This window comes from Talaromyces amestolkiae, assembly GCF_001896365.1.
Source record: "Talaromyces amestolkiae strain CIB chromosome Unknown scaffold3.1, whole genome shotgun sequence".
Lineage (NCBI taxonomy): Eukaryota > Fungi > Ascomycota > Eurotiomycetes > Eurotiales > Trichocomaceae > Talaromyces > Talaromyces amestolkiae.
Genome location: NW_024468039.1, coordinates 1,156,732 through 1,172,526, shown reverse-complemented (window position 1 = coordinate 1,172,526; position 15,795 = coordinate 1,156,732). Strand labels below are relative to the sequence as shown.

The window sequence follows — 15,795 nt, the reverse complement described above, 5'->3', positions numbered from 1 at the left end:
AGCTTCAATCTCCCATTCTCTTATTTTGTTGTCTCCAATATTCACATTTTGAATCCACCATAGTGATACAATACATCATTTACGAGAAACAACCACCAGAATCAAGTTTGACAGGCAGGTACGTCATCGCCAGGGCTATACATAGCAAGCAGTCATGTACAATTGACAGTTACCACATACATTAGCACATGTGCAGCTTTCAAGACCCAGTGCTCCAAGTCCTCAAGCACATCTGCTCGGGGAATCCTCCACCGAAGGAATATTGTCACTGTAACAGTGTAACATCACCTAGCGCCCTTTATCACCCATCTCGTCCAATCGAACTCCGCTGATGCGCGTCACCGTTGTGGAATGTTGTACCCATACCGCGATGGATACATATGTATAAGGCGGGGTTCTCCACATAGTATAAAGCCGGGATGTCGATCAATCCTTGCTTTATGGTGAGCAGGGATAGAATGGTGAGGGGCAGGATTGTTTTCTTCGGGGAATAAATAGTTGAGACCAGCGTCGCTTGCATCAAATGTGTTGTGGTCGTGATTGCACATACGGTTCTTTTCTTATTGCGCGTTGGCACGATGAAGTTGTTTCCGTTGACCATTGCGGCGGTCTTGAAAGAATGTGTTGGTGCGCGTATACTCGGTCAGCGGGATGCGAGTACGGATAATTCGTCGTTTAATGTCTTGGATTATGTTGATCCGTTGATTGGGACAGCAAATGGAGGTTTGTCATCGCAAAACACCAGTGTTTCCTGGACACGCGATGCTAATCTCGATATTTGTATACAGGCCATGTATTTGCTGGCGCGTCATTGCCTTTTGGTGAGTTCCATAGTCCATCCATCTTGACGCAGATGTTGATATCAGTCAGGTATGGCAAAAGCAGTTGCAGACTCCTCTGTGGATAATCAGGGCGGGTTCGCCTCAGATAGTAATAGTATAAGCGGCTTCTCGCACATGCATGATTCTGGAACCGGTGGTGTAAGTCCCCATTCCTAAAATTGAAGGCATGTATCAATGCCAATACTACATACAGGGCGCATCATTGGGAAACTTCCCCATCTTTCCCAACCCGGGCTGTCCAGACGACGACCTGAACCAATGCGTATACCGCTACCAAGACCGCTCAGTCGGCTTCAGTAATGCAACCTTGATCGCACAAGCAGGTTACTTCAGCATCGACCTCGACAGTGGCATCAAGGGCGAAATTACAGTCACGAACCATACAGCCTTGTACAGATTCACATTCCCTTCAGACGTGACTACTGCACCTATGATATTTGCCGATTTGATTGATCTGCCGCAGTCGAGATCGAACGGTACTGCCTCTGTCGATGATAAAACTGGACGTATTACTGGTTCAGGAACGTTTAATCCTAGTTTCGGCATTGGGAATTATGATCTCCATTTTTGCGCAGATTTTTCCGGAGCAGATATCTTCGATACAGGCGTGTTTGTGAATGACCGTGCTGGAAATGAGCCCAAAACAGTACAGACATTGTCCGACGGCGTGAATGATGACGAGTCTTATTCAGCCGGTGCATTCACGCGTTTCAAGGCTGGTACGACATCTGTCATCGCTAGAGTTGGCGTTAGTTTTATAAGCGTTGACCAGGCATGCTCCAATGGCGAGAAGGAGATTCCGGATTTTGATTTTGATAGCACGAAACAGGCGGCGCAGAATATCTGGAAGGAGAAGTTGGGCGTGATTAGCGTGGACGCTACAGGTGTTTCGACAGATTTACAGACTGTTTTCTGGAGTGGTGCGTACAGAGCTCTGCTGAGTCCTCAGGATTATACCGGCGAGAATCCGCTATGGGAGAGCACCGAGCCATACTATGACAGTTATTACTGGTGAGTACCTCATCTACGCACACCACTGAAACAGAGATTAACGGGAATAGTATCTGGGACTCATATCGAGCCATCCATCAACTAATCACCCTCGTCGATCCCCTCTCCCAGTCCCGCATGATCCGCAGCTTGATTGACACTTACCGACACGCAGGCTATCTCCCCGACTGCCGCATGTCGCTATGCAAAGGTTATACGCAAGGAGGCTCAAACGCCGATGTCCTGATCGCAGAAGCCTACTTGAAAAATATCACTGACATCGACTGGGCTACCGCTTACGAAGCCGTCATTCAAGACGCTGAAGTCGAGCCGCTGAATTGGGCCGTTGAGGGTCGTGGTGGGTTGACTAGTTGGAAGAATCTTGGATATATTCCGACAGATGACTTTGATCCGTACGGTCAAGGCCCGCTTACGAGAAGTATATCGCGAACTGTCGAATATGCGTACGACGATTATTGTATTGCGTTACTTGCAAAAGCTCTGGGAAAGACGGACGATTATGAAAAGTACATCAAAAGCGCGACAAATTGGCACAACATGTTTGACGCCAATACCACTTCTCTCGGATACACCGGCTTCTTGCAGGTAAAGTACTCGAATGGAACATGGGGATATCAAGATCCGCAGTTCTGTACACCTCTGATGAACTTCACAAGCTGTTATCTGAACCCGGATGGCCACGAGACCTACGAAGGTAGTACATGGCTCTACACTTTCTATGTTCCTCAAGACATGGCCTCCCTAATCAGCGCACTCGGCGGACGTGACACATTCATCGACCGACTGACCTACTTCCACAACTCGGGCTTACTCTACGTCGGCGACGAACAAGCCTTCTTGACCGTATATCTATTCCACTACGGCGGCCGACCAGCGCTATCCACAAAACAGGTTCACGCCTACATCCCCTCGCAATTCAACACCAGCATAAGCGGTATACCGGGTAACGACGACAGCGGCGCAATGGGTTCATTCTCGACGTTGAGTATGATTGGTCTTTGGCCTGTTCATGGACAGGATGTGTATCTAATAAATCCGCCGTTTTTCAAAGAGGTTAATATCACGCATGGTATAACGGGTAATGTTGCGACGATACGCAATGTGAATTTTGATGCGAGTTATGCGGACTTCTACATTCAAAATGTGACGAGAAATGGAGAGGTGTGGACGAAGAATTGGATTCAACATGATTTCTTTGAGAAGGGGGGTGTGTTGGAGATTACGACGGGCGCGAGTGAGAGTGCTTGGGGGACGAAAGCGGAGGATCTGCCTCCTAGTATGGATTCTTATGCTTTTTAGGACTCGAGTACCGAGTTCTTGGTAGTGAAGAATGATTCAATAATGGCTCAATTAACTCCATTGAGTTTTATGCTCATGTTCATGGTTCGCAATGATATATGACTAATGAGAAGTATCTGGCTCGATCAACATAGATCGTGAGCTGTATCAATTCCCTAGGAGAATATAAATTACCCATCATAGATGTCCAGAACGAAACTCCCAGGCCGCAGGCTTGGTCGTCCACAACTCAAAGACCACCCCTTTCAAACGCCACTTTGGCACTTCCTCACCGTCCTTCTTGATTGCTGCTTCCTTGAAGATGTGCACTAACCCTTCTTCAATCTTCTCCCAGTCGTCGCAGATTGTCCCTGGCTGAATGTAGACGAGGATCGCGAAATGAGTGATGCTGCTGATATCGCTGCCATCCACTGATTTAGGTTGCGCGCGATTGCCATCCTTGCCGACTCGTGGATAAGTAATGACGTTGAGACCATGGCACTGCCCCTTTAGATGCGTGAAGAGATAACCGTAAGCATCGTCGACGGCCTTGCTTGTCGCGACTGCGCTCAGAACAGATGTTGGTAGAGTCTTGTGAAAATTGTTGGGCTGCGGGTTGCGATTGATGTAATCCTCGATTGTGATTTGATATGTTCCAGTTGGTGTTCTTTTTCGACGTGCCTCGCGGAAAGAGAGTACGCTCATATTTCCGATTGAGCCTGTCATTTCTGTCGCCTGAATGGAGGTTGTCGTGTCTGACGAGGATAAGGACTGTTGGCGCTTTCGTGGGCGTGGTTTGACAGACGTGCCAACCTTCTTGCGGATGAGGATTGATTGTGGATCGACAGTCATTATGTGATGAGATAGAAAGAGATCTTTCAGATAGGTGAAGCTTTTGACAATGAACGAGTCTGCTAGAGAAAAAAAAAAGCGAGGTAAGTAACATACACAGTCTGAGTAGCAAGATTGAAAGATAAGTCGGAGGGCCCAACAAAACAAGAGGTTCAAATTTCCCCAACAAAGGAGACAGACACTGTACTCAACTATCAACAATCAGAGCAGTGGCCCTGGAATTGCCATCAAAGAGTATAAGTTCTCAGTGATCTCCAGGTGGTGTTACGAATTCTGATGGGCACTGATAGAGGACAGTCAAACGAAATCATAACCTGTGATTATATCTCCCAAATAGGAAGGAGCAGGGCGCAAGCACCCCAAGGCAGCACAGGGAAGGAGGCATCGATAGCACGTCTCTTAGCCTTTGGCGGACTCCAGAGAATGACCACAACTACAATCCACAGTCATTGTCTACCGCACGCCAACCATTACAACCTTATATCTTGGAATCTCTTTATACACAACTCCCTCCTATTGTGCATCAGCCAATAGCCACGATTCAATAGCAACAAACCAATACACACAAGCCAATGCTATTCATAATGGCTCCCCGTCGCCCTCCGTTGCTACCTATTCCCGGAAACAATCAGAAGATCCAAAAGACTCAATCGTTCGAGGAGCGCCTCAAGCAATTTTTCACATCGAGCTATAATACCCTCGTGTCAGATCTGCTCATGGATCTCGACCACCCATTCATTATTCCCATTGAATTATATCTCTCTGTGCGCCAGCCAACTGTATCCCTGGAGGGCCTCGATTACTCAAGGCACGACCCGTTTGACTTCAAAATCAACTTTTACATTGCCACGTTCGTCGATCCCGCGAGCGACGATATTGCCGCATTGCTACAGGCTTCACTGGGAGATACGAGCTCCGTGAGTGTCAGCTTTGAATGGGCATACGTGGGTGCCATAGAGGTTATGCCTACGGTTTACATTGAGGTGCCCCCCGAAACAGTAACGGACTGGGCCGATTTGGAGAGTGGGATTCGTGCAGTGTTGGCGAGGAATGCTTCGAAGATGGGGATCGTGGTTGACGTGCAATTTCGAGTGAAAAGTTCGCAGAACAGGGCCATTGAGATCACTTGAATATGTGCATGAGAAACCTATTGATGAGGTAAGTGGTCTGCTTCTGCGATTTTCCGGGGGGGCTAACAATGTATGTTTGGTGCCTTAGCAGACAAATCGGCTGCCTAGATCTCGCGAACCAGGAATCGCGTTATTGCTACAGGGATGGATACTTCATGGTATATCTTTAAGCTTTGAATTCTAAAAATTATTCACGCCTCTGCTGAATTATTATGGTCAACACAACTCGTTACCAAAAGTTCATCCCTACTGTACTTTCGCCTCTCGGTAGCTCAAATATCACCACCCCTTCGCGGTGTAAGCTTCACTATAAGAGGTCTTTTCAGCCACAATGTGCTGGTAGTTTGATAGGTCCAATTGTAGCTCTTTGGCTGAAGTTCCACGTCAAAATTCCAAAAGAACCTGCAAATTATCAACCTCATCTCGGCGTATGCCAGACGAGAGAGAGGGTGCTATGCAGTCATCTATCTCAAAACCAAGATGAGAGGTGAATATGCTCACTTTTTACCTGAAAATTTTCTAGGCCCATGCGAAAACGGATGAAAAGCGTCCTTACGGTCATCCTTGAACCGCGGGTCTTCCGCCTCAAGCCATCGCTCTGGATGGAATACTTCTGGCTCAAAGAAGTTCTGAGCGGAGTGATAGCAAGAATAATGAGGCAACCCGACAGAGGTACCAGCAGGAAGGAATCTTTCGCAGCTGAAATGACCCGGTTTCGGAACCATGCGAGGTAGAGCAGCGGGCACTGGCGGGTAGAGCGTATTGACCGTTCCAGCACAGCATTCAAGTATCGAAGCGGAGCAGCGCTGATTATACCGATTTGATTCTCGCCTCTGAAGGATGAGTGGATCTAATTCGTTAGACGGGCCAGGCACTAGGACTCCTATAGCAGATAGTACAACGCGCCAGATAACGCCGTGGCTACTGTCTCACTGCCAACAAATATGATAATGTCACTTACAGAGACCGTCTCGTCAAAACCAAGACCGTCAGGGCCCATGGGTTTTTTGGAGCCTTGTAATATATAATTCACTTTATCACTGTAAGCTTCACTGCCAAACTTCCCGAAAACAGGAGACCAAGTACCGAAATCTTTTCTATCGGAGTCAATCAAGACACACTTCTTGAGTTTGCTTTGCGCAAGTTTGCACAAGCTCATACTGACACACCCTGTCAGCCATACCTCGCTTCGGCGTGACTAAATTGGTCACAAAAGATCTCCATTCCAGCGGAAACAAGCGTTTGATCGCAGGGTACCAGGCAGTGAATTGTATCATCACAAAAGTCGTCGAAAGATATCTCGACAATACGCCTTGATGGAAAATGAGTCGAATACAAGGTCGCCAATAAGATCGAAATATATAAAGTTGAACCAATGCATCATGTTGACGATGCCGTCATTTTCCGACCCTCTTTTACGTAGTTGAGATATAAATCTGTTGAAATAGCCCTAGAGAATCGCTTCTTGGGCTTTCAATGCTCGATCGGAAAAGGCTTGAACTAGGAGTCGACGAAGGCGGCGATGTTGTTCGTCAATTGTACCGAACCAGTCCTGTGTTAGTTTTGTTTGCTTCGAGTAAATGAGTAGTATTAGGTACAATGTTATGTTCACCTGTGGGAGACTCGAGGAAGAACTTCTGATCCTTCTCGAACAGAGACTGGTTGTTGATTGTGCGATGACCTGCTCTGTATACTAATTGATTCTATAGCCGTCTCTTTAACTTACCACATATTATCTCCCACGCTCTGCCAGAATTGTATGACAGCTGATTTGGCGCTATGCGTATAACTTCGTCGTATCGATTGTGCTATTGGTTTATCTTCAGGTGAGAGCTGCCTTCTAACTCCCAGAAAGTTGCATAATATTCGGTGGTTGGACAAAGGAATGGGCCGGAATCTGAGCGTAAGGAGTGAAAATAGAGGATTTTGCCAGATATGCCGTTGCGACGATGGCAGAAGTGCCTGATTTTGAATGTAGACCAGTCAATGCCCATTGTGATGGTAGAATAGAGATTGAGACACCAGAAAAAGCTGAAAACCATGAACAAGAAGGAACTTCGTTATGAAAACGACTAATTCGGAAAGAACCACACATGTTGACAAAAGCAGCAAGTGGGCTACTTAGGGTTAAGCTGTCATGGTGAACATAAAAGTTTCCGCCACCATTCTTAAACTTTAATCCTTGTCTACTCCCACAACTTCGTCTCTTCGTCTTAACCTCACTGCAACGTTTCCAACTGCATTGGAATCTCAGTCAAATTATTTTCAACCAGAACCCTACAAATGCCTCTCACCGGTCAAGATGCCTGCTACCGATGGACTTCGTGCGTCTCCTGATCCGTTTTATCAATCTTCTTCGTACAGTTGACTCTCGTTCAGTGCCTCCATTTTCTACGACTGAGCAAGAGATTGTAGAGAGTTACGGCGGCTGGACCCATTTCTGTGCAAGCTTTGGTCTCAAGCCCTGGAATGACGATGATGCTGAGGAAGCTATGCAAATTGTCCGAGATTTTGCCGCACACAGGGTGTGAAGTGATATCCAAAAATTCAATCGCACAAAACAAGGCCTGGAGGAAGCATCTCAGAATTCAGAGGGCGATGAGATGTACCATTCTATTTATCGATTGTGTCCACGACTAAATTCATCCTACTTGATTATGGCTTTACAACTAGCTTACAATATGCATCGATTATCACACGAGGCATGACCTCCCAACACCATCGTCAGTTTGTATGCCTCTTATTTTTTAGTTTATAACGTTGAACAAAGAAAAGAAAGTCCTCAATGTGCGTGGTTCTACTCACAGCCATTCACAACAGTCATCACCATGGTCCTGAGCATACTAAAAATTGTGGCATAGGAAGCTCGCTCGAAACTAAGCATTTGACCAATTATAGCTTGACAGCAGCCTTGCCTCCGAATCATGCCATGGTAATCCTACCAAGCACTTCTTTGTCTCGTGGCTACTTCAGGTTCAGTCTTCTTTCGATGAGCATTGAACTCGTAGTACCATGATGTCATCGTAACCGAAGGTGGGATATGGAGGTTTTACTACCAGGTGAGAATCCACGATGGTGGTGCATGGCACCAATCAGGTTGTTCCTTTAGTAAAACTGGGATCTAGTGATCGCATCCTTATTCAATAGAACAACCAGCAATCAGAATATCAGTCTCAATTAGAAATTACTTTATCCCAAAATTAGCAGTTGTCTATATGCTCCCTAACTCCTTGTTCCCTCTGTCTAATTCAAAAGACCTTAATGCGGATAGTAATACGTGTTGTCCACCGTCGTACCCCTCATATAAGGAGGCTCCGCTCCTCTCACAAAGATATCCTGAAACAACGTATCCTGTGTAGGAGGCGGATTGTCCATTTTCTGTGCCGCCTCCGCCTCAGCATTAACATGTCCCCTGATCTCCTTTTCCATTGCCTTCAGCTCATCCTTCGTGTTGACTTTCAATTCTATCAATAGCTCTTTGAGTACCATCAAGGGGTCTTGTTTCCTTGCATCTTTTAGCTCTTCGCGTGTTCGGTACGCGATGCCGGGGTCTGACATGCTGTGTCCGGCGAATCTGTATGTGACGAATTCATACAACAGGGGTCCTTCGTGGGAGCCTTCTTCGCCAGTGATTAGGCGACGGGCGTATTTGACTGCTGATAGTACGGCAAGGACATCCATGCCATTGACGCGAATGCCGGGGAAATAATTGCCGCGTTTGTAGTAGTCTGTCATGGCAGAGGATCTTTCGGCGGATGTGCCCATTCCATACTGGTTATCTGCTTGTGCTCAGCATATAATTTTCCCTTCTTTGAGATTTAAAAAAACTTACTCTCACAACCATACAGCACAGGCAAATTCCACAACTTCGCCATATTGAACGCCTCATGAACCTGCCCTTGATTCGCCGCACCATCCCCATATATATCAATAGTCATAGTTCTCTTCTCAGAATACTGTTGCGCGAGAGAAATACCCGTACCGACAGGTACATGTGCACCGACGATCCCATTTCCGCCATAAAACCCTCTGGCAAACATATGCATCGACCCACCTTTGCCGTACGAGATTCCCTCCTTTTTACCTAACAATTCACCAATTATCGACCGCAGACTTCCACCTCGCATGTATGTGAAGCCGTGGCTGCGATATGCCGTAATCAAGGGGTCAGATTTGGTAATGGCATGCTCGATGCCAACGGCGACTGCTTCCTGGCCTGTTGAGAGATGGCAAAAGCCTCGGATCTTTTGCTCTTTGTAAAGTTGATCGGAGAGAAGTTCCAACCTCCTATAGCGTGTCGTAAGATGCGGACTATATGCATCCGAAGAGAAATCAGGTGAGGACTTACCGGATAGTGGTCATATCTTTATACAACTGTCGCAGCTCGTTTTTTGAAGTCTCTAAGCTGTATGGAGGTGGATCTATGTTGTAGGTATCAAAGGAGTCTTTGGGAATTGAGACATTGATGATTTGGTCGTCTCCCTGGCACAATTAGATATTAGCTCTGTTTGAAGATCGTAGAAAATGTTTCAGATAAGAACAGACCGAAGACTGAGAACTTCCCCCATCTGCTCTCGCCAAACTACGCCGTTGAGACGAAAATGTCCCCATGGAGCGAACCGGCAATCTGCCGGCTCTCAAGCTCATCGTGTAAAATGACATCCTGACCAAAAGATAGCCTTGAATATGCAACACAGGTCGATATTGAAGGATACGGCACAAAGAAGAAGCTGAGCTGTTGTTGACAATGTCTACATTATGTCATACTGAGGTTAGAAAGTAATGTTTCGTGATTGGTCAATCTATAAGAAGATTTTCGGAACGGAAGATCCTGATTTCCGACGTGTAATCTTATCGCGTTCTCCTTGGCGTCATGCCATTCCCTAACTCAATAATCTTGCGATGACATAGTTTACCGCCAAAGCGATCCTTTGTCGCAAATTCCACCACAGCATATTGTGTATATGTGGATGACAACGGTTATCGCAAGTAGATGACTGTGTATACGGTCTCTGCTGCAACCTTTGAACCATGCTAGGGACATAAATTCTACGGAGTTGAAATAGCTCCAGCTGACGAGACATCACCATGCCGCGAACAACATTACCCCGACGAGGCAGGGTCCGACCTGGAAACTTCCAGAAACCTCGAAACCACCGCGACCGCGAGGAAGAAATTCCCCAAGTCTATCGTGAATTATTAGCCGAAGCAGATGCGCGCGCTGGGGATGAACCACAGTCGGAAAGACCGATTAAACGTCGAAGAGTTGGGGAAAGGGCACAACATACCCATAATGTACAGACAGATACAGACATCCAAGATTCTCCAAGCTCAAACAACGTTATCGATTTGACACAAGCGCAAACTATCTATGACCTTGACGCCGAAGATTCGTCCGAAGATGAATCGGATATGGAGTGGGAGGAGGTTATTGTGCAACAGCCAGCCACAGGTATTCAGAATTCTGTACATACGGGAGGTGACGAATCTTTGGACATCACACTCGAGGAACCCACCGTACGAAGGACGCTTGTCAGAAGACGTAAACCAGTCACTGGATCCGAGAAGAGACTTCGTTTGGATATTCACAAGGCTCATGTTCTTTGCTTGCTGGGCCACGTATATACGCGTAATTTGTGGTGTAACGATGATGACGTTCAAAAGTATCTCAAGCAGATGTTGCCGAAGCAGACTATATCGCTCTTGAACCCGAGGGAATCCATGCCTCAGTTTCAGCGATCTACGACTTTTATCGACGGTTTGAAAGAAGCGAGTGAGGCTTTTGTGCGACGATTCAAGGTTACAGCGCCTGGCCTGAGGCGGCCATATTGGGCGGAAAATGTGCAAGAGTGCAAAGATAGAGCAGCTTCGATCATGCGCGATGGAGAGATCATATCGACCCGGGAAGAATTCCGAGAACAGGCAAAGAAGCTTCACGGTTCGCGTGATTTTGGTGCCCAGTTATTTTGTGCGCTACTACGCTCAGCTGCGGTTGAGGCACGGCTTGTATGCTCTCTGCAGGTGCTACCTTTCTCCGGAGTCGCAAAGGGCATCAGCCCCGAGAAACCAAAACGAGACTATATAGTAATATCCTCCGATGACAATCTGAGTTCAAGCGATGACAAAATTGTCGCGCAAAGTAGTAGTCTACCTGCTAAGGGGCGCAGACTTGGACAGCCGTCTTTCAAAACACAAGTGCGCCCCTCATCCTCCAACAATTTACGTACGTTTATTTCAAGTGGCGAGTGAATACAGACTGATTCTTAATAGACCGTCCACGAAGCTTCACAAGTTCTCCATACCCTGTCTTCTGGGTCGAAGTCTTCAACGAAGCTGTTCAAAAATGGATTCCTGTCGACCCTCTCGTCACGAAAACCGTGGCGAGGCCATCCAAATTTGAGCCCCCTGCAAGCGATAGACATAATAACATGTCGTACGTGGTAGCGTTCGAAGAAGATGCCTCTGCACGAGACGTTACAAGGCGGTACGCCAAAGCGTACAATGCAAAAATGCGGAAAACACGGGTGGAAAGCACCAAGGATGGCGAAACATGGTGGACCAACGTTATGAACTACTTCGAGAAACCTTTCTTAGAAGATCGGGATCAACTGGAGTTTAGTGAGTTTACGGCAAAATCAGCGGCTGAGCCGATGCCCCGGAATATCCAAGACTTTAAAGATCATCCCGTCTATGCGTTAGAAAGACACCTTCGACACAATGAAGTAATTCATCCAAAGAGGAAGATCGGTCAGGTTGAGGCTGGTAAATCAGGCTCCAAGAAGGGTACCGTGGTCGAACCCGTTTATCGCCGTGCGGATGTACATTTGGTTAGAACCGCTGATGGCTGGTATCGACTTGGACGAGATATCAAGATTGGGGAACAACCACTCAAGCGTGTCGCTGCTTCGCAAAGAAGGGATGAGAGTGATGACGATCCAGATGCTATCTCTGGTGCGGAGAGAACGCTGTACGCCCTGTATCAAACCGAGTTGTACAAACCGCCGCCAGTCGTCAACGGCAAAATCCCTAAGAACGCATATGGCAATCTGGATGTTTATGTTCCTACTATGATACCTCCCGGAGGATTTCATCTCAAGCATCCTGAAGCAGCCCGCGCAGCTCGAATTCTCGGAGTCGACTACGCCGCTGCCGTGACGGGATTTGAATTCAAAGGTCGTCATGGTACAGCCGTGGTCAACGGTGTTATTGCAGCATCAGAGCATCGTGAAGCTTTGGAAGAAGTTATCAGGTGCATTGAAGATGAACGGATCCAGGAGGAACTTGACAGGAGAACGGAGGAGGCACTACGTCTATGGAAACATTTCTTGTTGAAATTACGCATTGCACAAAAAGTAAAGAGTTATGTCATTGAAGGAGAAGCTTCTGAAGGGGAAGAGGAAGTTTTAGAAAAGGATGGACATGTGAGTGATGATGCTTCAGATGATCCAGACTTTGCGGATGGAGGTGGATTCATTGCAGACGATGATGTAGGCGAGTCTGCGAGCGGCGGCGGGTTTATTCCGGAAGATAATGAAACCAGCTCTGCGGACGGGGGCGGTTTCATCCCAGAGGATGATGGACACGACCTTTCATTGGAGAATAACGATTTTGGCAATAGTTTGGATTCAGAAAATCATGAAGGTGGTGGTTTCATCATGAATGAAAGCGATGGCCTGAACTCAGAAAGTCGTAATGACGGTGGTTTTATCACAGATGAACATTCGCCGGCTACTGACAGAGATTCGCCTTATAATAAATCTGTCGAGGATACAAATAACGTTCAGCAATCAGCAGTAACTGAGCGCAATGTACCGAGATCGAAGAAAAATATACCACGCTACAAATTAATTGTGATACCCAATACAACGACCATTGAAATCTCGTCCAGCACGTCAGTTCAGTCGGCCAAGAAAGCAGCCGAAGAGAAAGATGTTGCACAAGCCAGCATGAACATATCTGATGGTGTGGTTCCAGCCGACGGCCTCTCTGAAGCTGCGCCCATTCAACTTGATTCATCTAGCGATCAAGCATCGGCCGCGATGAGCGTGGATCTCAATTCGCAAGGCCCAGAAGAGCCCAAGTCACCGGAACAATTTGTGCAACCAGCAGACAGTGAGTCCGACTCAGCCTTGGAGAAAGAATCACTGTTGTCTCATGATCCTGAAGACGAGGATGCCGAACCTGAGTGGCTTCTATCTGATTAATATGTGTAAATGAATAGATATCTCCAGAAATATGAATGAATGACATCAATGTACGATATTCATGTATTCGGCAGCTAATTCGCAACATGTAAAGTTGAACTTTAAGCAATTTAGCCAAAGGAGGAAAGGCGTACCGTTGGGAGTCCAAAGCGGTTAGCGCGGCACGACGCGTCTGGACGCGTCCCCTCGAACAGGAGGCACACAGCGGCAACCTAGACTTTCATCAACGAACCATAACGCTACCAATCATGCACGATATTCCAGTTCAACACTCGTGGAAATGAGTTCGCGAAAGACTCATCAGCACCAACCTCGAGATAACAACGATCTACCGACCACACCCGCCGAAAGCACGACTACAAATGCCACCAACGGACGACGCGCAGCAACGACGTCTAAAGCGAGCCGCAAGGATAGACCGATAGCCTCATCATTTTTGACAAACCCGAAGAGACGCAAATTCCCCAGTTCTCCGGACTGGGATAGTCAAATAACATTAACGCAACTGGTGCCCAAGGCAGAGACAGAAGCACCGGATGGCGGATTGTTCGAATACGATGACGATGGGACGGAAGGCAAATTTGTGGAGGTGATCGATCTGGCCGACGATGCAGATGAAAATGATGCTTCATGGAGACCGTCGACAAATCGACGGCCGCCGGCCAAAAGACGAACCAACGGCGGTTCTCGTTCGCCCAGCAGTATTCCCACGACTACATTCAAGAAGCGAAAGTCTAGCGTGTTGATTAGTGGAGGGCCGAAAATTAGCAAGTCGATAAGGAGAAATAATAAAGGATCTGCGCAGAAGGAAACCAAAAGAAACAAAACCCTTACGCAGATGGACTTTGTGAGGCGGTTTATACCACTTCCTGATTCGGATGAGGAGGATCTGAATTTGTACGAGAATCCACTAGCGGCTAAAGAGGAAGATGATAAGACCAAGGGGCATACTGTTGAGAAAGATGACTTGGAAGATTTGACGCCAAGAAAACGACGCAAATTGAACGATGAAAATATCACTCCGTCGCCTGCAATCAAAAGCAAAGTTTCCCCTGCCGAGAAGAAGCCGACGCTCCTAGGTGTCCCTGGCGTTCAGCCAAAGACGCCCCAGAAAGAGCGGCGATTCGAGATACCGTCGTCACAAACTCCTGAAACTCCTCAGGAGACATATGTGGCTTCTCCGAGCATTCGTCAAGTGTCTCGTTTCTCCATCGAACGATTGTCGAACACAATAGACACAAATATCTCCGGAAGTTCCCTTCGGGAAGCACCCGAAGAAACTCAGGATCAACAGGATGACACAAGACCACCGGATCTGGAAGTTGCCGGAGATGATATAGTAGCCTCTACCATGATATCAAGTTCGCAATTACTACTATCAGGCACCAAGGAACAAACTACGATTCAAGAAACGGATGCCATGAAACAAACATCACAACCACCAGAGCCGCCACCGCTATCGTCACCACCAATGAGGACTGTTGTCTATGATACTGATGCAGAGACAGACTATGGCGAGCTAGAAGACGATAATCTGCCAGAAATCTCCATCGGAGCAAAGGCATTGGAGGAATGGCCCGAACCGATCGACAATTCCAGTAGAGATCACACTTCTCAAAACTGCGATTATTCAGATGACCTTCCTCCTGTCCCGAATTCCGGAACCGATCTGGAGATAATCGGCAATTTCTTGTCCGACACGACGTTGCCATCGGAATCGTCGGTATACTATCGCCGGCCTGCTCGATATACGCAATATCCAAACGAACCTGTACCTATGATGAATACCCAACAGGTAGCAAAACTCTTTCCCGTGATCGAAGATCATGATGATTCAGCTTCGACGATACAGACATCAATCCCCTCTACGAGAGATCCCGCAGCTTCTACATGCCATGAACACTCCAATGTCTTGAGCTCCGAAATGGAGACTCCGACACAAGATGACTCTGTCAACCGATCAATCCAAGTCGTTCCGGAATCTTCACCCATCACACGAAGCTACGACGCAGCCAGATCTGCATCCAACACAATGGCACCACCACCAGCACGCGAGTCAATAGTACTCGTAGAATCGTCCCAGTTAGTGGACAGACTTAATCGGCAACTCGACAGCGTGGATGCTGGTAAATCTTTGAGAAGACTGTTTTCTACACGGGACTTTCTCACGGATAGTGTCATGGAGAGCATTCCGGCTCCTCCGGGGATGGCGAGTCAGGATAGTATTGGAGAGCCCTATCCAGAGAATGACGGGCATGGGTACAGTTGATAGCAGTCATTATAACATAATTTATTGATAGAATAGATTAGAATGTACGCGAGTAAGGTTCCCTAATTATACTGGAGGATATTTATCAGCTCAACTAGCATCTACATTATGCATCACTAAATCACAACACCAAGACCGTCGTCCGGGGTACAGTTTTTTGGTCAATTGCATTTCATAAAGCGACTGATAATAACTGAAAACAGATTCTC

The 15,795-nt window shown here is 47.1% G+C and overlaps 6 protein-coding genes across 6 annotated transcripts; 4 read left to right on the top strand and 2 right to left on the bottom strand.

Moving 5' to 3' along the window:
* Window positions 1-578: 578 nt before the first annotated feature.
* Window positions 579-3,152, top strand: BHQ10_002431 (uncharacterized protein; the record flags this gene model as incomplete). Its single annotated transcript, XM_040874577.1, has 5 exons — window positions 579-723; window positions 789-821; window positions 871-980; window positions 1,036-1,853; window positions 1,904-3,152. The coding sequence occupies 5 exons, from the start codon at window positions 579-581 to the stop codon at window positions 3,150-3,152; spliced, it is 2,355 nt and encodes a 784-aa protein (XP_040730936.1).
* Window positions 3,153-3,329: 177 nt separating this feature from the next.
* Window positions 3,330-3,983, bottom strand: BHQ10_002430 (uncharacterized protein; the record flags this gene model as incomplete). Its single annotated transcript, XM_040874576.1, has 1 exon — window positions 3,330-3,983. One exon carries the CDS (start codon window positions 3,981-3,983, stop codon window positions 3,330-3,332), a length of 654 nt encoding a protein of 217 aa, XP_040730935.1.
* Window positions 3,984-4,567: 584 nt separating this feature from the next.
* On the top strand, window positions 4,568-5,113 carry BHQ10_002429 (uncharacterized protein; the record flags this gene model as incomplete). The annotated part of the gene is made up of 1 exon (XM_040874574.1): window positions 4,568-5,113. The coding sequence occupies one exon, from the start codon at window positions 4,568-4,570 to the stop codon at window positions 5,111-5,113; it is 546 nt and encodes a 181-aa protein (XP_040730934.1).
* A 3,258-nt stretch (window positions 5,114-8,371) lies between these two features.
* On the bottom strand, window positions 8,372-9,724 carry BHQ10_002428 (uncharacterized protein; the record flags this gene model as incomplete). The annotated part of the gene is made up of 4 exons (XM_040874573.1): window positions 8,372-8,892; window positions 8,946-9,400; window positions 9,462-9,595; window positions 9,659-9,724. 4 exons carry the CDS (start codon window positions 9,722-9,724, stop codon window positions 8,372-8,374), a joined length of 1,176 nt encoding a protein of 391 aa, XP_040730933.1.
* Window positions 9,725-10,201: 477 nt separating this feature from the next.
* BHQ10_002427 (uncharacterized protein) lies at window positions 10,202-13,317 on the top strand (the record flags this gene model as incomplete). The annotated part of the gene is made up of 2 exons (XM_040874572.1): window positions 10,202-11,336; window positions 11,384-13,317. 2 exons carry the CDS (start codon window positions 10,202-10,204, stop codon window positions 13,315-13,317), a joined length of 3,069 nt encoding a protein of 1,022 aa, XP_040730932.1.
* Window positions 13,318-13,597: 280 nt separating this feature from the next.
* Window positions 13,598-15,586, top strand: BHQ10_002426 (uncharacterized protein; the record flags this gene model as incomplete). Its single annotated transcript, XM_040874571.1, has 1 exon — window positions 13,598-15,586. The coding sequence occupies one exon, from the start codon at window positions 13,598-13,600 to the stop codon at window positions 15,584-15,586; it is 1,989 nt and encodes a 662-aa protein (XP_040730931.1).
* Window positions 15,587-15,795: the final 209 nt, after the last annotated feature.